This window comes from Sus scrofa, chromosome 13 (genome assembly GCF_054392235.1).
Source record: "Sus scrofa isolate SSC_HxYL_T2T_F1_AM1 chromosome 13, Sscrofa_HxYL_maternal_Yorkshire_Landrace_v2.0, whole genome shotgun sequence".
In the NCBI taxonomy this organism is placed as follows: Eukaryota; Metazoa; Chordata; class Mammalia; order Artiodactyla; family Suidae; genus Sus; species Sus scrofa.
Window position 1 is genome coordinate 111,595,150 of NC_139395.1, and position 23,639 is coordinate 111,618,788.

General features: G+C 37.6%; 1 protein-coding gene across 12 annotated transcripts in view; it reads left to right on the top strand.

The window, feature by feature from the left end:
• Nucleotides 1-23,639, top strand: part of LEKR1 (leucine, glutamate and lysine rich 1) — a 307,061-nt gene that overhangs the window by 195,858 nt on the left and 87,564 nt on the right. For all 12 annotated transcript variants that reach the window (XR_014822590.1, XR_014822589.1, XR_014822591.1 and 9 more), the window contains 2 exons: nt 12,841-13,005; nt 16,205-16,504. Coding sequence is in view for 9 of the 12 variants with exons in the window: in XM_021069707.2 (XP_020925366.2) it covers nt 12,841-13,005; nt 16,205-16,504 (465 nt within the window). In the remaining 3 variants the exon portion in view is untranslated. The remainder of the gene's footprint in view (nt 1-12,840; nt 13,006-16,204; nt 16,505-23,639) is intronic.

Consider the following 23,639-nt stretch of genomic DNA (forward strand, 5'->3'; position numbering starts at 1 on the left):
CAATTTTTTCTTCTCCCCTACCAGTACCTACTCCTAGCTCTAGGCTTCTGTTTTGGTTTTCTGATTGTCTTACATGCGCATAGAGAACTAGCACTGGCTGCTGAAATTCGCATCGTTAGATTGATGTCCTAAAAACCTATTTGGTTATTGTCAGATTCTTCTTGGTAACTAGACCCTATAACTTGTAACCTCAAGCAACATCTCCAAACTAATATCTCCACCTGGAATCCCTCATTCTGCCATCCATAGACTGAAATCCTTTAGGTATTGCTGCTGGCTCAGATCAATTCTAAATTTGTCACTTTCATTTCTAGTCTTTACACAACTGGCCATACTCAGCCAATCTGTCCCTTTATAAATCAGCCCCCTTTCTCTTTTCCTTTGGGGACAGCATATTCAGGCTATAACCAAAATGATCACTATAGCATCAGTTCCATATTGGCAACAATTAAAATTTGAAAACATGGACTGAAGTTGCTCTAAGTGTCACATTCTTATCCTGCTTTATTTGTAGCATGGGCTTTCTCTTCTTCTCTAAAGCCCACACTTCTTTAATTGTTTCTTTTCTTTTTAGCCTCAGTGTGCTCAGTTGACTAATCTATTCTTATTCACTTCCTCATCCTTACCAAGTCCTGTTTAAAAATATGAAAAAAAAATAAAGAGATGAAAAGATGATCTCCATACTAGCAATCCAAAAAATTCAAACTAAAGCAATGAGAGGTTTGTTTTCTTGTTTGTTTGTTTATTTACTACTTCAAATTTGCATTATGGTGAAGGTCTAGTGAGATAGTCTTTCATTTCTTATTCTTTAAAGGACTGGAAATTATAGCAACTTTTGAAGGGAAGCTTGACAAAATATATAAAGTGATATTGTAAGTGTGCTATCTTTTGACTCAGAAATTTCACCGATGGAGTTAATGTGGATAGAGATTCACAGGTGCTTCCTTTCCCTCAAACTCCTGAGCTCCTCTTAGACTGATAGAGTGAACTTTGCTGCTTTGCTTATGTAGTTCCTCATCGCCACATCCCACCAAGGACCTTCATATATAATCCATGGAGAAGGAGCCTGTGTTCATGATCCACACTAGCACTGTGGCTCACTGCGCCCTGTCCCTGAGGCGCTAACACAGCAACTAGGCCAAGTCAGTGTTAGCATCTGACATATAAAACTATTATGTTCTTGCTTTATGCTAAGTTAATTTGATGAGGAAAGTAAACCTATATAAGATTCTCTAAGTTCATATTAAGAGCAGGTATCTTTCTAATAAGTTAATTATATCATAGATATATTTTGACCTGGATAGTTTTCTGTAGTATAAATGGACATTTCATTTTGTTGAGAGGACATGACTTTTTGTTAGTAAATCTTATCATTTAGCTTAGGAGTAAATCAAGATCCAGACCAGTAAAGCCAACGAATGATAATTGTGCTTAGCTGTGTTAGTTATTGAGACTATGAATAAAAAATTCCCTGAAAGTCCTCTCATGAGAAAGGAGAATCACTAACATGACATTGTCATTTTTTTCTTGGGTCACTGTGTCTTTGCGTAGGAATGAAATGTTCCCTTTACAAATATATAATACGCATATTAGAATAAACTTCATAACTTAAATGCTTTTAACATTTGAAAAAGTAGATAGTAATTTGTGCCTGTACTTAATTATTTTAGAGTATGTAAAAAGCACATAATAGAATCAATAGTTGCTATGCAACAAAGATGGCACATTTTAAAATAACTGAGTATTTACTAATTGTCATGGATTTTTGTTTATTTCAAGTATTGTTTTGATGTGAAAAAAGGAAATTAGTATGCATGATGAACATATAAAATTGGTTCCAAATGCAGTGTTGTTGCTTTTCAGTTAAAATGTTGTAATTAAAAAATCTCCTGTAGCCAGACTACTTAAAATAAGTCACTTATTGACTATCACTTTGTAGTGCCATAAACAGATCTCAATCAAGTATTTTCTTAAATTATTATTAAGATATTATGGAACATTTTAGAATTATACTATTAACCTAATTTTAAACAGTACATAAAGCTTTTGGAAACCAATAGTTAAACAAAACCTTACTTCCTCACAAAGCAAATGGATTGATAGTGAAAATACAAGGAGAAAAAGTTTACTTCGAGAAATAATCAATTCTTTAAAATGAAAGAGCCAAATGGCCTAATAATTCCTAATGTATTTCTGTATACTGTTAATTAAATTAAAAAAGACAACTTGTAAAATAAAATTTGACAAGGACAAAGTTGTCATTTAAAAAATATCAACTTTTATTTGTGTAAAATAAATGTATGTCTAAAATGAATATCGAGGGCACACTCTAATTTTTTTAAATTATGCCATGTAATTTTCAAAATTGATGTAATAAAAATATAAAATTTTAGGTCTTAAATAGCCTGCAAAAGGTCATCTGATTTAAACTGTTAATCTAGATAATAAAATAGTCTCCATTGTCAGAATGTTTACTATATGCCAAGCCTGTGCTGAATGCTTTTCATCAATGTAATTTTAATCATTGTAACATTATTATTCCTATTCACATATGGAAAAAATAAGGCTCAGAGAAGTTAGGTAGTTTGCTAAGGTTATATAGCCAGGAAATGAGAACTGACAAAACCCCACCCTCTTCAAAAAATGAGAGCTAAATACAAAATCCAAAAGGTCTGTATTTGGCTTAGATAAACTAACAGAAACCATATTTACCTTCCTCCCTAAAACAACTAAAACACTGCAGAAAAGATAGAAAACAGTGGTCTCAAGACACTGAACATAAGGACAGTGATTCTTAGAGATAAGAGAAAAACAAGGTAACAGACTCTTCAATTGCCCTAAATTAGTAACTTGAAATAAATTTAAGGCCATCCTATAAGGAGCAGGAGTCCTGGTGGAGGTTGTCAGATTCTCTGAGTTGAGAAAAACTTGCTAAGAGGCCAGGGAGATTGAAATGGTTAAATTCACACAATAGTGTTCTCAAGAGAGAGCTGTATAGAGAAAGAATGCTGGATATTTACAAAATATCCCCATTAAGTATTTGTATGATCAATGAATATATATGGGGAAACTACCCAGAGCCGGGGAGATCCATCTGAAAGGATTGGAGAGAAGAGGACCAAATGCTTATAAAAGGCCAATAATAATGCCTATTCTCACCAGCCAGACTGGGAAACCTGTAACTCACAGGGCACTGAATAGAGTTCCCAGAAGGGTCTTGCATCAGTAGTAGAGAATAATTAGACCTAAATTAAATGCTGAGCTGGTCCTGCCTAATCAATTTTAAAAGGAAAACCTTAAAAAAATCAAGCTGATTCCAAAAAACTTAACTATATCCCAGGACAGAGTTTAAGAATACTTACATGAATACAAAAATATCCAGCATTTAACAAGACAAAATTCACAATGTCTGGCATCCAATCAAAAATTACCATGCATGGAAACAGGAAAATAAGACTCATAATGAGAAATCAACAAATATAAATTGACTCAGAGAGGCACAGATGTTAAGTAGAGATGGAGAAGATATAAAAAAAAGATTCAAAATTAATTTATAGAGATGAAAACTGAATGTCTGGGGTGAAGAGGACACTGGATGGGATTAATGACATATTAAACATTCCAGAAGGAAAGTTTAGTGAGCTTGAAGACAGAGCAAAAGAAACTATGCAATGAACTGAAATAGAAAAGAGACTCAGAACAAATAGACAAAGAGCATCAGTGAGCTGTGATGCAAATTCAAGTGGCCTAATATATGTGTAATTGGACTACCCAAAGGACAATAAAGAGAGGAAAGAAAAAAAAATTGGAAGAAAAAAACAGAGTTTAATGAAAACCATAAGTCTTCGTATTCAAGAAACTCAGCAAACCTCAAGCACAACAAGGAACATTATAATCCAAATGCTCAAAAGTAGTGATTAAAAAGAAAGTCTTAAAATCAATCAGAGAATCAAAGACATAGAGAAGAACATAGATAAAGATGACAGTAGATTGTTACGTATAAACAATGTAAGCAAGAAACAGTGGGACTGAAAGTATTGAAAGAAGATGAGGTGGCAGGGGTGAGGGGAGATGGTGGTGGGAGCTGTCAACTTAGAATTCTATACAAAGTGAAAATATTTTTCAATCCTGAGGGTGAAATAAAGATCTTTTCAGAATGAAAAAGCTGAAAAAAATGTATCACCAGCACACCCACACTATAAGAAATGTTAAAAGAAGTCCTTTATTCGAAGGAAAATTTTACCAGATGGAATTATGGATCTGTACAAAGGAATGCAGAATACCAGAAATGGTAACAATGTGGATAAATATGCTACTTTTTATCATTTTAGTTTCTTTAAATTATAATTAACTGTTTAAACAAAAATAATAATGAGAAAACATTTAGAAGCAAAGTATATGACAACAACATTGCAATAGCTTGGAAGGGGGAAATGGAATTATACTATTGTGAGATTCTTTTTTTTCTTTTTCCAAGTGAAAATATAATTCGTTAACTGCAAAGTTCAGTGGTAAGCTACTTCAGGCACAGCTGGATTCAGAGCTCTCAGGCTGGTTTTCTGCCAGATTGGTTTCATATTCAGACTCAGGGTTGTCCCTCCTGATGGCAAAAAGGGAACAGAAGCTCCTCTTGTCTCTTTCCTGCATTCTTAGCAAAAGACTCTTTGTGGCTGTCAGATTCTAAAGGAACTGTGTGCTCAGTCTTGGACAGACCACGATTTCTGACAAGATAGGGCATGTTGATTCACTTGGGCCTTGGTCACATGCTCACCATTGCAGACAGAATGCCACCCCAATCATATAGACTGACAGTGGGGAAGAATGAATCCCTAAAAAGGAGCAGTTATTGGAGTTCCCATCATGGCTCAGTGGAAATGAATCCACTAGTATCCATGAGGATGCAGGTTCAATCCCTAGCCTTGCCCAGTCGGTTAAGTAAGGATCCGGCATTGCCGTGAGCTGTGGTGTAGGTTGCAGATGCATCTGGGATCCTACATTGATGGGGCTGTGGTGTAGGCCAGCAGCTGTAGCTCTGATTCAGCCCCTAGCCTGGGAACTTCCATATGCTGCAGGTGTAACTCTAAAAACCAAAAAAAAAAAAAAAAAAGTGGGGGGACAAGTATTTCTATTAAAAAAAAAAAAAAAGGACAATAGAGGCTGGAAGGGAAAATAACAAGTATCCCCTAAGGTTTCCAGTTAAAAGATGGGCCAAGAGATAGGCCAGTGGGCAGACAGACTGACAATGAGCTGAGTAGAGTGGACCCTTTTGAGGGCATCTTCCAGCAGATTACCCTTCTCTGAGAATTTCTTCATCTGCCTCATAAGTTGGGCCAGATTCCTTTCATTTGCCCCACTTGGGCTACTCTGCACCCTTAAAACTGTTTTCTATCCCAAAAGCCTTAATTGAATGAAGGAGAGTAATAGTTCCTGGACTCTGACTTTAGGTTGAAATTGGTACAAAGGCAGGAGATCTAAGAAAAGGTGGAAGGGATCCTTTCAATCTAGTTATATCCATCAACCAACCATCATACCCCCCTTTTCTCCTCCAGCTTTATGAAGACATAACTGACATGTGACATTGTGTAAGTTTAGGATGTACAACATGATGATCTGACATATATATATATGTGTGTGTGTGTGTGTGTGTGTGTGTGTGCGTGCGTGTATATATGTGTGTATGTGTGTGTGTGTGTATGCAACAAATCACCACAATAAAGTTAGTTAACATATCCTTCATGTCACATAATTACCTTTGTTGTTTTGGTAGTGATGGTGAGGACATTTAGATTCTTATACAATACATGAAGTGAAATATCATTAGAAGATAGACTACATTAACTTAAAAATATATTCTATAAACTCCAAACCAACCACAAAAATAGAAAAACAAGAGTTTCCTCTAATAAGCCAGCAAAGGTGATAATACTGAATTAAAAAAATAATCCAAAAGAAGACAGGAAAAGGGGGAAAAAAAAGATGGACCAAATAGAAAACACATAGCAAGATAGATTTAAAGCTAGTCATATCACTAATCAAATGAAATATAAGTGGTTTTAACCAGGAGTCAGCAAACTTTTTCTGTAAAGGACCAGGTCAGTATTTTTGGTTTGTGGGGCATGTAGTCTCTGCTGCAACCACTCTACTCTGCCATTGTAGCTTAAGCACAGCCATAGACAATATGCAAACAAATTGGCATGGCTGAATTTAGTCTGTGGACCATAGTTTGCCAAGCCTTGGTGTAAATATCCCCATTAAAAGACAGAGATTGTTATGTGGGACAAAAGTGCAAGACTCTACTATATGTTGCCTATAAGAAATGTGCTTTTATGTAAAGAAATATCTTAACAAATATGTTAAAAGTAATGGATGGAAAAAATATGCTAGAACAAATAAAAAGAAGATATAGTAGCTACATTACTATCAACAAAGTAGATTTCAGAGAAAGAAATCAGAATATTTAGAATATTACCAAAGATAAAGAAGATCATTTCATAATGATAAAGAGATCACTTCATCAAGAGGACATAATAATCCTAAATGTTTTTTTAACCTAGTTACAAAAATTTAGCAAAAACTAATAGAACTACAAGGAGAGAGAGGCAAATCTATTATCATAATCAGAGATGTCAATAGCCCTTTCTCAATAATTGATAGAAAAATATCCAGAAAATCATTAAGGATATATACCATGGAAAATAGTATAATTATTTTTAAGAAAAGATGTAGTTATCAACACTATTAACAAACACTATTAACCAATTTATATGTATAGAACTCTCCATTTAACAGCAGAATACACATTATTCTCAAGTGTACATGGGACATTTATTAAAAGTAGTTTTTCTACTGGGGACAAATGCATCCCAATAAATTTAAAAGGATTCAAGTCACACGACTTTTCAACTCAAGTCATACAAAGTTTTCTCTAACAACAATGGAATTAAATTAGAATTATTTTTTTGAGGGGGGCACACCCATGGTATGCAGAAGTTCCCAGGGCAGAGATGGAACCTGTGCCACAGCAGCAACCCGAGCCACTGCAGTAGCAATGCTGGATCCTTAACCCACTGTGCCCACAAGGAAACTTCAGAACAGAAATTAGAATTCATAGTCTTTTTTTTTTTTTTTTTTAGGACCACACCCACAGCATTTAGCGGTTCCCAGGCTAGGGGTCTAATCCAAGCTATAGTTGCCAGCCTATGCCAGAGCCACACTAATGTGGTATCTGAGCCACATCTGCAACCTACATCACAGCTCATGGCAACACCAGATCCTTAACCCACTGAGTGAGGCCAGGGATCCAAACCTGTGTCCTCATGGATGCTAGTCAGGTTTGTTAACCACTGAGCCATAAGAAGAACTCCCAGAAATTAGAATTCATTAACATAAAGTTATCTGGGAAAAAAATCCCCAAGTATTTTGATACTAAATAAATACCAAGTCCCTGCCCTACCATGCAATGTAGACATATGGGGAGATAGACTGTGTAGAAAAACTCACCATGTTGAGCTATGGAGCCCCCCAGAGACATCCGTGTGCACAGCCGTCTCCACCTGTAGTAACTCTGTGATCTTGGTGAAGGTCCTTAATTCCTCTGAGCCTATTTCTTACTCTAGACAGTGGGAATAATAATTACTGTATGTTCTTCCCAGTGTTGTTATAAGAACTGAATGAGTAAATGAACTGAGCTAGCCTTTATTGGATACCCAATGAAAATTCCTTCTGTCCTCAGTTAACTCAGTTACTGGCAGGACTCCAATGTATACTCTGATTCTTTCGCATTATTTTTTACTATAAAGTGTAGTATTTGAATAGTCATCTACTTTTATATACATATTGAGTGGTTAATTCAGAAATAATCTGAATATTAGTTTTCAACCAGTATTTGTTTTTAACTATAAGAAAATAATATAATAATTTATTTTAGGAGATATATTTTTTAAAATAACATATGTACATCAAATATAAACAAGTGATCTGATTTCTACTTTGACATGTGAAACTCCTTTGGTTTTAAAGGGATCATCAAGAGTAATAAGTGATTATGTTATAACGGGGTGTTTGGCTCCATGAACAGTCAGAAAATATCAAAATCAACCACAAATATCTCACTTGGAAAATAATAAAAGACAGCATTTTGCACATCAGTAGTAGATACAGATATTATAAAACACCAATTATGCATTCCAACAACAAACACAAAAGGAATTAAAAAGCAACATACTCAGAATACTCTGGAGTCATCAGGAAGCCTTCAAGAAGCAGACAAGAGTTTGAGCTAGAAGAAGATATGGATGAATTAAAATCTGGAATGTGTACACAGATAATTGATTTTACTTTGTGTAACTCTTGACCTCAGGTATTATTCATGCTTTTTTTAGAAATTAGAATTTTCTTGTGATTATAAAATTACTATTAGGGATTATGTAAAGTGGTCATATTTTATATATGCACTGCCCCCTAATTCATTTATTTTGAATAAACATAAGTCCTGCCATCTAAGGTAATTTAAACAAACAGCTCTTATCAATATGTTAAAAAACATAAACATCACAGTTTAGCATGAACTCATCTTCTCAATGACGGTTTGCCAGTTAAGCAAATCATTGTGTTTGTGGACCCATCATTTTGTTCAAACTCTTCAGATCATGAAGGAACCAATAGTATCATCTCTGTGCTACAGAGTCAACACAATCAAATGGGTTTGGCTTCCCTTTGCAACTTCCCAAAGTTGGAAATCCCACCTGAAGCTCATCACATTGCTTTTCTTTCTCAGGTTGTGCAAATTACAAATCAAATAAGTGATAGTAAATCACTCTTCTTTCTATCTACAGTGCTTTTCCTTTCCCACTTTTCATCTATTCTTTCCCTTTTTCCCCTCCCTTTACTTATGCTAGTTCATTCCAAGGAATAGTTCAGGGGCAAGAAGATCTCCTTTCTTCCCGGCTCAGGTAAAACAGAACATTCTACTCATTAAACCAGTCAGCCACCCTCATTCTGTCCTTGAATGCTGCCTTTGTTTCATAAACCACATCAAGAGACTCCACTGATTCCTAAATGGCCTCTCCCCCATAATAAATTTAGAGAACTTCTGTTTTTTAAAAATCCTTCTCGAGTCCTTCTGTAATATAATTTACAGTTTGTCCTGTCCCATCTAGTTTGTGTACATTCTTTTTCTCTTAAGTGAGCAATCAGTCCATATTTTGAAAGAAGTCTTTTTATCCTAAAGTAACTATTTGGCTCTCCCAATAAACCATACAAGGGTTTTTTTTTTTTTTTTTTTGAACACTTGCTATTTTAGTACCTCAATATAAATTTTCCTTGAGCTTATCAACAAATGTATTTAGTCGTTTATTTGTTTATTTTTATTTATTTATTTATTTTGTCTTTTTGCCTTTTCTTGAGCCGCTCCCATGGCATATGAAGGTTCCCAGGCTAGGGGTCGAATCTGAGCTGTAGCCACCGACCTACACCAGAGCCACAGCAACTCAGGATCTGAGCCATGTCTGCGACCCACACTGTAGCTCATGGCAATGCCAGATCCTTAACCCACTGAGCAAGGCCAGGGATCCAACACTCAACCTCATCATTCCTAGTCAGATTCATTAACCACTGCGTCAGGACCGGGAATTCCTATTTGGTGTTTTGTTTTGTTTTTTTGTCTTTTTGCCTTTGCTAGGGCTGCTCCCCTGGCATACGGAGGTTCCCAGGCTAGGGGTCAAATCGGAGCTGTAGCTGCCAGCCTACACCAACTCGGGATCCAAGCCATATCAGCAACCTACACCACAGCTCACGGCAATGCCAAATCCTTAACCCACTGAGCAAGGCCAGGAATCGAACCTGCAACGTCATGGTTCCTAGTTGGATTCGTTAACCACTGAGCCACGACAGGAACTCCCTTATTTGTTTATTTTTAACTCAGTGAATTTTATTACATTTATAGTTATACAATGATCATCACAACCCAATTTTATAGCATTCCATCCCAATTTAGTTGTTTTTTTAAAATGATGTCAAGGTATCTTGTGAGCTATTAACTCTTAAGGTTATTACCTTACTGTTTTTCCAAATGTTTTGCATTTGGTTTCCTCCTCTCATGTATTCTTGAATTATCTATTCCAGCATGGCTGGAACACAGTGATCAAAGAGGGAAAGTGGTGAAAGTCACGTTGGAGAAGTCCAGGGCTGCATATATGGCATTTGGGTTGTATTTTGAATAATAGCACAGGCCAAGGGAGAGAAGGGAGCTGGCATCCAGCCTCCTTCTGCTCACCAACTCCTGTGCTCTGCCTGAAGCTGTGTTCATCTAAGGAAGATGTGCTTTGTTGATTCTCACAAAGGTGTCATGTGGGCTGCTGGTAGTCCAGTAAGAGATCAGTATAGGAGTTTTGATTTTATACCAATACATTGAGAAACCACTAAGAGAAGATAAAAGAATTCAATTTCTGTTTTGTGAAGAACACTCTGCTGTGTGTCTCATGGGTTGGAAAGAGGCAGAAGTAGAAGTAAGGAGGCCAGTCAGGAGATGGTGTTGATCACAACTAGGGTGATGGAAATAGAGGCATAGAGAAATGGATGGATTCAAGACATCTTTTGGAGGCAAAATGAACAGGACTTGGTGCTGGATTAGGTTGGAGGGTGAGGGAGAGAGACATGTGAAAGATAGTGCCCCAGTTACCGACCTGAATAACTAAGTGGGTGGTGGTGCTGTGTCCTGAGATGGGGAGTACTGCAGAAAGAACAGGTGGGAAGGGGACCATGTCGAGATCTCTGACTCTGACAGCTTATCTGAGACACCTGTGTTGTGTCTAAATGGCTACCAGGAGGCAGATGAATAGAAGTATCTAGAATTCAGAACGTCTGCTTTTTTTTTTTTTTTGAGTGCCCTGAGGCTTCCCTCATCTTTTGTAGTCTGATAGCAACACATCTGAACAATTCTATCATGTCCCTAAATGATTATGAGTATCCTTTCCCCCAAGAAATCCAGAAATTTATTTTGAGAGAGCCAAAATAACTCTGTGCATTGAGTATTAAAAAAAAATTGTTTTGCCTTGAGGCAAATGCTCAGGCCTATACCCAGTGCAGTAAACCCCACGGACTCCACACTGGAGCTTGTCTTCTGTCTGCATTTTATGTAATTTGAGGGGCCTCCTGCAAACTTTGTTCCCTGGTACCCTTGTTTCAGTGTTCTCTTGAGAAATTCAGTCTGACCTCTGTCCTTCTCTGCTTAGTAGCCTGAGAATTAGTCACAGTAAGTCAGGTTTGACAGTTTTTCCAAGTTATCTGGCATTTACTCCCTCTTAGAATTTATAATCACAACACAATGTAAATCTAGAGCCAGCCTGTCACTGGGATCCCTTCTCTAATCCACTTGATAAACTCCGAGGTCTGAATGACTACAGAACTCATAGATTTGCTCTCTCTCTTGCTCCAGTGGGCAGAGCCAAAAACCAATGGTTAAAAACCACAGGGAGAGAGATATTGGCTCAACTAAAGGAAAAACTTCCTAATGCTTAGCACTGTCTGAAAATGGAAACGCCTGCTGGGGAAGGAGTGAGTTATGGGTTGTGGTGCTGTTGAGGCACAGAGCAGACAATCATTTGGTGCAGATTCCATGGTAGAGACTGAAGTTGGGGTGTGGAAGTAATCTCTACTGACTTGAATTCCTCCTCATGCTAGAGCTTTACACAGATGTTTCATCTCATTTAATCCCTATAACGATCCCCACGGGAACAAGTTATAACCCCACCAGGAGAGGTTACAGTCACAATTTAAGATCACACAGCTAGAATGGCAGAGCCAGGATTTAGAGCCAGGATTTAAACTCTAAATCCAAAACCCTTGTTTATTCTTTCCACAATAGATGGAAGCTTGAGAAAATGAACTGGGGGATTTCTAAGTTCCCTTCCAACACTGTAATTCTGAGTCAAAATCTTGATACAAGCATCATTGACTGTGTTTTCCTTCAGTCATCCTTCTGACCTCACTAACGTTAAAATGATAATCTATGGCTCCCAAACTGTCAATGGTCTATATCAAGAAAGGACCATTTTTCAAAATCAGCATTTATACTTTGTGTCCACTGTGAGTTTTCAGTGGAATTTAAAGAGGTTCAAATTCTTTTTTTTTTTTTTCTTATAGAGCTGCTGGCAAGGATTGAGTTTACACTATAAATGTACAGAAGACTAAGTTTTTAGTATCTCTAAAACTTTTATTGTCCTAACTTCTCTACTCATTTTACAGGTCTTGAAGATCATAGAAAATATAGAAATATTTAACCCAGGAGTTCCCATTGTGGCTCAGTGGTAATGAACCCAACCAGTATCCATGAGGACTTGGGTTCGATTTCTGGCCTTGCTCAGTGGGTTAAGGATCCAGTGTTGCTGTGAGCTGTGGTGTAGGTCACAGACACAGCTCAACTCTGATGTTGCTGTGGCTGTGGTGTAGGCAGGCAGCTACAGCTCCAATTCAGTCCCTAGCCTGGGAACTTCCATATGCTGTGAGTGCAGCTCTAAAAAGAAAAAAAGGAAAAAAAAAAATTTAAAAATTAATATTAGAATTTTTTAAAATTGTTAGATCCTAAGAGTTCTCATCACAACAAAAAAATATTCATTTAATTTTGGATATCTATGAGATGATGGGTGTTCACTAAACTTATTGTTATAATAACTTCATAATGTTAATCAAGTCTTTATGCCATATACTTTAAACTTATGCAGTGCTGTATGTCACTTATATCTCACTAAAACTGGAAGAAAAAATATGAGAGTCTGAAAATAATCTTAATTTACTTCTCTTAGAGTAAAATGGATCTCTATGTGTGTTAATGCTGTTTTCTAGATTGAAGCTGAATTTGCCAAGGAAAGAGCCCAACATTTAGCTGAATTTCAGGAGCAAGCTCTTCTCTTTAAGGAAGAAGCTAAACTGGAGCTTAATACTGAAAAGGAAAAACACCAAAAAATAATCCAAAAATATAAGAAAGAACAAGAGGAATTACAAATGAAGGTCTGTCATTATTATGTTCATCATTATTTAATGAGTTTGAAACTATGGATCTTGGTTATTTCCTCCTGAGGACACCACTGTAATTGTAACTCCAGTAGTTTTTTCTCATGGTCATTGTGCATTAATTTTGGATAGATAGAATGGTTTGCTGTTCTCCAGAATGAATGACTGAGATTTTATATAAGCACACAATTTACTATGTGTGGAATTTTTTCCTAATAAAATAAACTTATTTTTAAAACACCATAAATTATATAACTAATAATTAGCATGGTTAGATAGTCCAGTGCCTCAAATATCCAACAAAAGAAAATGAGGGGTTTTACAATTAAAATTTTACCAAAAACTAAAGCCTCTCCCCTTTAATTGCAAATATTTTCAATTATAAATATTTTTGGGTGAACGGAAATATTTTTTACTTTTGTTTTTTAATAATGATTTTTATTTTTTCCATTATAGCTGGTTTACAGTGTTCTGTCAATTTTCTACTCTAAAGCAAGGTGACCAGTCACACATACATGTATACATTCTTTTTTTCTCACATTATCATGCTCCATCATAAGTGACTAGATATAGTTCCCAGTGCTGTACAGCAGGATCTCATTGCTTATCCATTCCAAAGGCAATAGTTTGCGTCTATTAACCCCAAATTCCCAGTCCATCCCACTCCCTCCCCCTCCCCCTCTCCCTCCCCCTCAGCAACCACAAGTCTGTTCTGAATGTCCATGGTTTTCTTTTCTGCATAAAGGTTCTAATATACATTTGTGCCATATATTAGATTCCAGATATAGGGAAATATTTCTAAATGCAATCCATAATTTCTTAAAGAATGTGTCCTAACATAATATAAGGTTTTGTCAAGATTCCCCTTTTTTTAAATACCTGAACCTGGAGTGTGTGTGTGTTAACCAAGACCCCAGTAGTGAAGCCATGTTTTGAATAAACTCCTTAAGAGTCTATGTAAATTAGCATTAAATGAGACTTACTGCCCTCTGCTTTGGTGTACAGGGGATGTGGTAGAGCCTTTTCACTAGCTCACTGTAGGCAGGGCCAGCTATGCCAGTGTATGATGGCTGCAGCGTCACAGGTCTGCACACTCAGGAAGGCTTCATACTTCAGGTTTAATGCTTGGAAATGCTGTCTTAAGATTATTAATAATTTTATCTTTGCATCTGTGTTTGTAAGTGAAGTCCTATTGGGACAATGGAGCATGTGCTGGGGGCTTGTAGCCTCAGATCACCCAAGGCCCCACCTCTTCTGGATAGATTCAGTCCCAGACAGGCTTCTTGCTCCATGCTCCTGCCCTCTGCTCTTACAGTCCTGGGTGGCTCAGGACCATTGGCAGCGGAATGCTGAAAGGCAGGACCCAATTTGCCAGGGCCATAGTTTTTCAAGAGAAGTCATAGGTCCAGATTTTGTGAGTGAATTCTCTTGATGTTTTAAATCTTGACTCCCTTTTAAAAAAATCAAAATGTGTTTGTAGCTATGTGAGCCTCTTCTTCCAAGGACAACCTGCTCTGTTTCAGTGTCATCTTTCCTCTTCATGAAACTACTGTTCAGACCTATCAGTGACCCTCTGCCTTCCTGGATTCATTGAAGAAAGTGGAAAATTAATTTGTAAAATTGCTAAGTGTGGTGAATAGTTTTCTTGTAGAAGTTATTCTTCATGTAAATTTAACATTTGAAACAAATTTTGGATAAGTAACTCTTTTTTAAAAAAGTTATTTTATTGAAGTATAATTGATTTACAATTAAATACGTAACTCTTAAGTAATGGTTCACAAAATCCTTGGAACCTTGGTCTATGAATGTTTTCCAGATTCTTCATTGGCTGGTTTCTTGTTATACTAATATTTATAATATGACAATCTCCGTAGCATAAATAATAAGGAAATGTTTCATCAGAAGCAGCTTTGCTCTTCCTGGTCTGCTTTCTGTTAAGTGTTTTTAAGGAGAAAGAAAACAAGCAGTCTTTTCCCTTCTAAAGACTTTCATGAATTTGAGGAGAAGCTTCTGCAAGTTATTCTCTCATCTCTTTGTCTAGAGGTACCACCTCAAGAAGCAGTACATTTTCAAAGTATTCTGATATCCTCTAGAACTGCACTAATATGGTAGCCACATGTGTCTACTTAAGTTTCAATTAATTAAATAAAATTTAAAATTCAGTTCCTCAGTTACTTTGCCAGTGACTCAATAGCCAGTACCAGCAAGTGAGAGCCTATTGTGTGCATTTCTTCCCAGCTCAGTGATCAGTGATGTCACCTTGAAATTGGCCAGGGTGAGGCTATTTATACCATGGAAATTAGATACACATTTGGCTTTTGTGTGTGTTGGAGTCCACTGTTAAACATTTACCAGCACACCACTATCAATAGTCACATGTGGCTAGTGGCTACCATGAAGGACAGCACGGGATATTTCCATCATCACAGAAAGGTCTTTTGGGCAGTACTACTATAGAAGATGTAGTATCCGGGGTACTTCCAGTCATCACATTCAAGAAAGAAAAAAATACATCAAAGAAAAACTTATTGGTATGGGTCGAGTAGATTGTAACTGCAGTGCTGGCCTATGTACATACCCAAACATCAGGCATTTCTAGGTCTCAAAGCCAGCCTAGAGTGAGTCCAGACAGGCACCTGATGAAGACTTGAGCTGTCCTTGGTAGCTCAGTTGAGTTACAGAGATTCATATATTTCCAAGTATGCCCAAGTGATTGACTCAACTCCATTTTAGGTGGTAAAAATAAAATTTTAGTCTTAACTTTAAAAAATATTTTTTTTGTCTTTTTTTTAATTTTAGGGCCACACCCACGGCATATGGGAACCCCTGTTCCCAGGCCAGGGGTCGAATTGGACTGTAGCCACTGGCCTATGCCATGGCCACAGCAACACCAGATCCAAGCTGCATCTGCAACCTGCACCACAGCTCATGACAACACCAGATCCTTAACCCACTGAGGGAAGCTAGGAATCAAACCTGCATCCTCATGGATGCTAGTCTGATTCATTTCTGCTGAGCCACGATGGGAACTCCTTAAAAAGAAAATCTTTTTAGATTTTCTACATATGTCATAGGATTTGTTTTTATCTGATCAGAAGATAACACCGGTTATTTAGAATAAGCCTCTTAAAACAACAAGAATCATGGTTACATAGAGACTATTGCCTACAAACTAATGCAAGATTTTATCTTACAGATATCTGACTTAATCGAAGGCGCTACTAGAGAGTTAAGGCTGAAAGTAGCCGCTCTTGAAGAAAAACTCCATGAATCCCATGTTAAGTATAGCAAAGAATCTGAGTCAAAGGAGAAAGAAATTGAAAACCTTAAAAATTTGGTTGCAGAATTTGAATCACGCTTGAAGAAGGAAATTGACAGTAATGATTCTGTTTCAGAGGACTTGAGGAAGGAAATGAAACAGAAGTCAGATGTACTGGAAAGAGTAATGCTGGCACAAACACAACTGATACAGCAATTCAACCAGTCCCAGGAAGAGGTAGGAAGCAGATGATGGTACCATTGCAATTAGCGAAAGGGTGCCTGTTCTTTCAACAAACAAACAAACAAAAATAGGAAAGCAGCTTGGTGTCATGCAAAGAGTCCTGGGCTATTAGTCAGAGACTTAGGGTCATATCCTGGCTCTGTCCTTAACTAGGCAGGCACTTAACCTCTCTGGACCTGGTTTCCTTTTCTGTGAAATGAATAATACATTTAACTACATAGTCTCTAAGTTTTCCTCAGGCAGTTCTACTGTATTGCAAATGACCATTTAAAACATCTAAGATTAGAAATCTTTATATATTTCTGTTTTACTTGCTTTTTTTGCTGCTGAAGTTAATATTTTGGACAATATATTTTAAATATAATTGTTCTCTAGGGTTTTGTTTTTCTATCACCCTAAAGTTATAATGTAATTTACAAGTATTGGTCTTTGTTCCTATTTTTGCATGATTATTTTGGTGTATTTTTATTTAAAATTGGAGTGGACCTATGTTGATTTGAAATTTTTTTCTAACACAATCTTATTTCTGAGCTGCTGAGCAGCTTAGAAACAGTGAATGCTATAGACTGAATGCATGTCCCCCCAAATTCATATGAAGAAACCTAATTGCCAGTGTGATGATATGCGGAGGTGGGTCTTTGGGAGGTGATATGTCATGAGAGAGGAGCTCTCCTGAATGGAATTAGTGCTTTATGAGATAGCACTTCCTCTCCCCTTCCACCATGGAAGGCATAGATAGAGAAGGGCCAACTGTGAATCAGAAAGCTGGCCCTCACCAGACACCAGACCTGCTGGCACCTTGATCTTGTGCTTTCCAGCCTCTAAAACTGTGAGAAATAATGTTTGTTGTTTGAACCACCCAGCCTCTGGTATTTTTTTTTTTTTTTAATGGCAGCCCAAACTAATTGACAGTGGAGCAGTTTTCTAATAGCCAAGAATTAGAATATTGTCACCTGGGAATATTTGACTTATTTATGACTGGATAGCCTGTAAAAGCAAATAGAGGAAGATTTTAAATGTTAGTGATGGTTTTTGATGGTTTTATTGGCATCTTAATGAAAGAATAAAGGGAAAGTGCTAATAGTAATATTATTAACAAATATACCATATTCTTTCTATATTTAAGTTACCAACCAAAATAAAAAGTTTATGCTGTATTAGAATTATGAAATGAACCTATTGCAAAGAAATTATAAGTTAAAATGTGGAATTAAGAGAATATTGGATCAAGAATAATGTCTAAACCCTATAAAGTAGAAATTATTTCCATGTTACAGATGAGGAAATCACTCAAGATGCTTGAATAATATCTAGGGTCACACAGCATGATAGAACCAAGCTTCAAATTTGAATCTCCAGGGAAGTTCCCACTGTGGCTCAGCAGCAATGAGCCCAAATAGTATCCTTGAGGATGAGGGTTTGATCCCTAGCCTCGCTCAGTGGGTTAAGGATCCAGCATTGCTATGAGCCACCAGCTGCAGCTCTGATTCAACCCCTAGCCTGCAAACTTCCATATGCTGCAAATGCAGCCCTTATAGCTAAAAAAAAAAAAAAAAAAAAGAATCTCCAGGATTTGAATCTCCAATATTCATCTCCTTGAATCTCAATATTTTCTCTTTTAGGGTACCTGAGTTCTAGTGATTGTGTTTCTAAATTTCAAAGGGACCTCAGGCTTGGCACTTACCAAACATCTCTAGGACACACACTTCCTCTCTCTCTCTTTTAGAAGAACATTAAACATACTAGTGCTTACCCCACCACATGGTTGGGGTGTTAGGTGATTGAGTGTCTCCAGTTGGAATACAGTAGCACAGCCTCCCTTGAAAAAGGAAGCTGAGGAATTCCTGTCGTGGAGCAGTGGTTAACGAATCCGACTAGGAACCATGAGGTTGCGGGTTCGGTCCTTGCCCTTGCTCAGTGGGTTAAGGATTTGGCGTTGCTGTGAGCTGTGGTGTAGGTTGCAGATGCGGCTCGGATCCCGTGTTGCTGTGGCTCTGGTGTAGGCCAGTGGCTACAGCTCCGATTAGGCCCCTAGCCTGAGAACCTCCATATGCTGCAGGAGTGGCCCAAGAAATGGCAAAAAGACAAAAAAAAAAAAAAAAAAAAAAAAAAGAAAGAAAGAAAAGAAAAAGGAAGCTGATCCACCAGTCCAGCCAGAAGTGGGAAGAGCAAGCATATATGGACTTAGCTTTGCTAGAGAAGGAGAGAGGTGATGCTTCAAATGAGACAGCAGTGTTGATGTTCTAGATGAGGGACAGGAGGTTAAAGAAGAGAAAGGTCCAAGTAACTAGACCAGCAGATTTTCTACCTCTTAAACCCCAAACTTATTAACTAGGATATGTAGGAAAAAAATGAAGGGTCAAATCCAGTAACTATATAATAGAAATCTATCCAGGTGCCAGGCACTGTGCTAGGAATCAATATGTAATTATGAACGAGGCTGACAACTGCCATTCTCTGCTTTCAAAGATGAATTTAAAGAGCAATGTGAGCAATTAAACTGACATCTAGAGGAAAGAATACCCCAAAAAGGAACTTATCTATTAAAAGCATAGACTAAAAGCTAATAAATTGGCTGTAAGGGTTTGTATTCATTATCTATTGTTGTATAGCCAATTATCATCAGATTCAGTGGCTTCAAACAACACACACTTAGTATCTCATGGTTTCTGAGGGTCAGGGATCTGAAGTAGGGCTTAGCCAGGTGCCTCTGGCTCAAGGCCTCTCATGAGGTTGATATTAGGGTGTCAGGGGCTGCAGTCTCATCTAAAGGTTCCACTGGGGAAGGGGTGGCTTCCAAACTCACTTATGTGGTTGTCAACAGGATTTATTTCCTAATGGCTATTGAGTTGAGAGCCTCAGTTCAATGCTGGGTGTTGGTCAGTGTCCTCCTTCAGTTCCTTCCAACACAAACCTCTCCAGAGAAGAGCTTGCACCCTGGCAGTTGGTTTCCCTTAAAGGAAGCAAGTGCATGAGAACGACAGAGTGCAAGAGAGGGTGCCCAAGAGAGAAGCCACAGTCTTTTTGTAACCTAATCTCAGAAGTGGCATCTCATTGCTTTTGCCACTTTCTAGTCATTGCAGAAGAACCAACAAGTCCAGCCAAGACTCAGTGCAAAGGGATTGCACGAGGCTTTGAAAGCATGAGGGCAGAGATAACTAGGGGCCATTTTAGAGGCTGCCAATCTCAGGGCCCCTGGGTGATTTTGGCAAGAGAAACTGGGCTAAAAGTGAAGAGCAAATATCTTTTTCACACAAAAGGAGCTACATTTGGAGTTCTTGCTGATTGTTAGTTGTAAAGGAAGCTACTTAGAGATGAAGTTTGTTTGGTTTTTTTTAGAAAAAGAAAAAATGCAGACTTTTGAAAGTTACAAAACACCGAGTGGTATATAAATGATCATGGATCATTACTGGGGATCATACCCAAAGTAAAGTTATCTAAGGACATGCCTGAGGGCAGATTTTCCATTAGGAGTTAAATAATTACAACTTAACTGTAAGAGTAAATTATTAAGGCTGCTTCTCTGGTTAAGAATGCTAAAGTCCAGAATATTCTTATAAAAATAGGAAGTGAGGTAATAAAAGTGATAGGAGTTGTGAGCCAGAGAGAATAGAGGTTGTTAGCATGTAAAGTGAAAAGCACTACTTTTTTGTGATCGTACATTCTGGACACTTGAAATTTCTTAAGTTTGAAAGGAAAAAAAAAAAAGCCTGATTTAAGTGGGGAACAAATTCCCATTAGAAAGAAGATAAATTAATGGTCTAATAAGGAAGCTCATTAAGGGGAGGAAAGCTCTGCTCTCATTCAAGAGGCCAGAGAATAGGTAGAACTTTGTTTTTAATTGCATAAAGAAAGTTCTCAAGGATAGGAGGAAAGCCATAGCCTCTCCAGGGCAAAATAGACATTCCTGCATGGAGCAGGGCTTAGGGGAGAGCTGCCCCCAAAACAAGGGTCAAGAAGGTGAGGCAACAGGAGATGCAGGTCAATAAGAAAAGAGAAACTGGGAAGTAAAACCGTATGGGAAATGTAAATATGAAAGGGGAGCACTTGAAATTCTTTTTAGGGAAAAGACACAGACATAAAAAAAATGGAACATTAAAAAAAAGAAGGAAGTCAGAAAAATAAGACAATATGTTAGAGAATAGGACATTATCATTTAAAATCAGGTTAAAATTAATGACATGGTTCTTGCTGCCAGTTTTTCTTCCCACTAGTTCCATGTGAGTCCCATCAAGACCATGTGGCTCCACTGTTAGGGGCCTTGTTGTGATCCAGAGGAAGAATGAGGTAAATTTGAAAAAGCAGTTCATGTACAACAATCAAAGGAAAGCCTGTGCAGAGAGGTCACTATTTTTGTTGTCTTAAAACTATAGATAAAGAAAATATAAGGAGCAGAAGTTTTAAATTCTACCAGTTCTTGTAGCTATCTAATGAAGATGCAAGATATTCAAAAATAGAAGGGAATGGAATGTTCTCAGTTAAACATAGAGAATTGAGTGTATGTGTTTATCTCTGCTTCCCTCCCAAAATACCATTAAACTGACAGCAAATTAATAAAAAGTGAATAAGTCCATAAGAGGAAAAGAACAAGTAAGGAGGTGACACTAGATGAAAAAGATATCAACCAAATTTTGGAAAATGGAAAGTAAGGTATGGATGAGAGGCAATTAGCAGGCTGTAGGATATTGAAACCTAATGCCTATGGGGAATGTGGGAGCGGGCAGAATCCTAAAAGGAGCAAACCTAATCCTGTGACTTATCACTGGAAAGGCGCAGGAACTGAGGACACCAAATACCTCTGAAAGAGGGAAAGAAGAGCAGATCTGAAAACAGGACTGTTTGATGATTATAAAAGGAGCAAATGGATGCTTAGATGCCCTCTCTAACCCCCCAGCAGTCCCCACCCACCATCCTGGCAGGATACTGAAGGTTTACACTCTGGAAAAAGTAAATGCAAGAGGCTTGGGACTTGAGGACACTCTATAGCAGAGTATGGGATGAAGCATAAGCTGGAGTGAAAGTCTGTATATTACAGGCCGAAACCTCCCAGTCCGAGTCACCCACTTACTTCCCAGAACACAGACAACCGGGTTTATATATCAATATCCAGGAAATTGGAAGAGCCCTCTGTGGCCAAATGGGCTGGCTCAAAATAAAAGACCTTCGGCTACTTACAGTTGGGGTCTTCAAATGAAATTTTATGTCCATCGTCCAATCTACCCACTGAGTCACATACCAGTCAATAAGCCCTTATCTAAGCACACAGAGCTTCCAGTAACATTTTGGAAACTCATTTATTTTTCTTTTTAGGGCTGTACCTGCAGCATATGGAAGTTCCCAGGCTAGGGGTCAAATAGGAGCTGCAGCTGCCAGCCTATGCCACAGCCACAGCAATGCTGGATCCAAGCCAAATCTGCAACCTATGGCACAGTTTGAAGCAATGCCGGATCTTTAACGCACTGAACAGGGCCAGGGACCAAAACTGCATCCTCATGGATCCTAGTTGGATTCTTGAGCCACTGAGTCACAAAGGGAACTCCCTTGGAGACTCATTTTTTAACATGAGAAGCCAAGGATCTCCAGTCATTTGAAGAACACCTCTAATACGAAAGACGGAAGTCAGGATCAAACAAATAAGCAACCAAAAACTTACAGGAAATATACAAAACAACGGGGGAACAAACATGAGCTTCAAAAAAAAGCATAATTAATATTCTTAGAAAAGAGAAGATATTGTATCCATGAAACATGGACAGGAAGCTATAAAAAAGAACAGGAATGAGTATTAAAATATACGAACTGAAATAAAAACTTTAATATTTGGCTTAGATGATAAAGATGAAGTAATCTCCCAAAAAACAGAAGGAAAAGGTGAAGAGATAGAATAAAAGAAAATTAGAGGATAAAGTTAGAATATCCAATACCTCACTAGTAAGAGTTCTTAAAAGAGAGAACAGAGAAAATGGAAGGGATAAAACTATCCAGGGACTAATGCAAGAAGTTTTCTAAGTACTGAAGAGCATTTATGTATTGAAAGGCTGCATCCAGTATGATGGATGGCACCAAGCACACCAAAACACTTCATTGTGAAATTTCATTACCTTAAGGATAAACAGAAGTGCTTAAAAGCATCCAGGAAGAAAAGAGAGAGGGGGTCACTTAAAAAGGATAAGAAATCAAAATGACATCAGAATTCTTTACAATAGCAATAGAAACCAGAAGACAATGGCTTACAAATTCTAAAGGAAAATTATTTCCAACCAAGGATTCCATATCCTGTCAAATGAGCAATTAAGTACAAGTGTCAAATAAGGATATTTCCAGACATTAGTATTCTCAAAAATGATGCTTTGCTTGCAGCTTTTCTCAGGAAGCTGTTGGAGGATGTATGACACCACAATGAGGGGGTAAACTGAGAGAGGAAAGACAGGAATCAGGAAATAAAGATTCTGACCCAGGAGAGAGATGGAGGAGATCCCCAGGATAATGGGAAGAAATCTAAGGATTACAGCAGTGCAACAGATTTAGAGAACCAGGCTGGGTTCAGCAGAAGAATGGTTTTTGAAAGTTTGTCTCTGAGAAAAAAAAAAAAAAAGCAGGTAGATTACATGGAGTGCTTGAACATGTTGGGAGGATATTTACACTTCTGTGAGTGGGTTTGGTAAAAAATTAGTTATCAACATCTAGAAAACTAAGCAGATAAATAATGGGATAATAGGAGTTTCCTGGAGGCCTAGTAGTGAAGGATCCACTGCTGTGGCTTAGATTGCTGCTATGGCACAAGTTCGATCTCTGGCCTGAGAACTTCTGCATGCCATGGGTGCAGCAAAAAAAACTTAAAAAAATAATAATGGATAATAATAAACTCCAGAAGGAAACTGTGCAAGAAAGGAAATGTAATCATAGTATACTGCATGGCTAACATGTGCATAATATTTATATACTCTAATCATATAAAGTAGAATACAGATTTGACTAAAAAATTGTGATAGAAATTGGGAAGATTTTCCAATAAAATTGTGATAAAAATTTCTCCAGAGGAGCAGAAACATCTCCTAATGAGAAGAGAAACAATTGTTAAGAGTTGGAACAGGAAGCTAAATCCTCATCCTTCATTCTGTGAAATGGC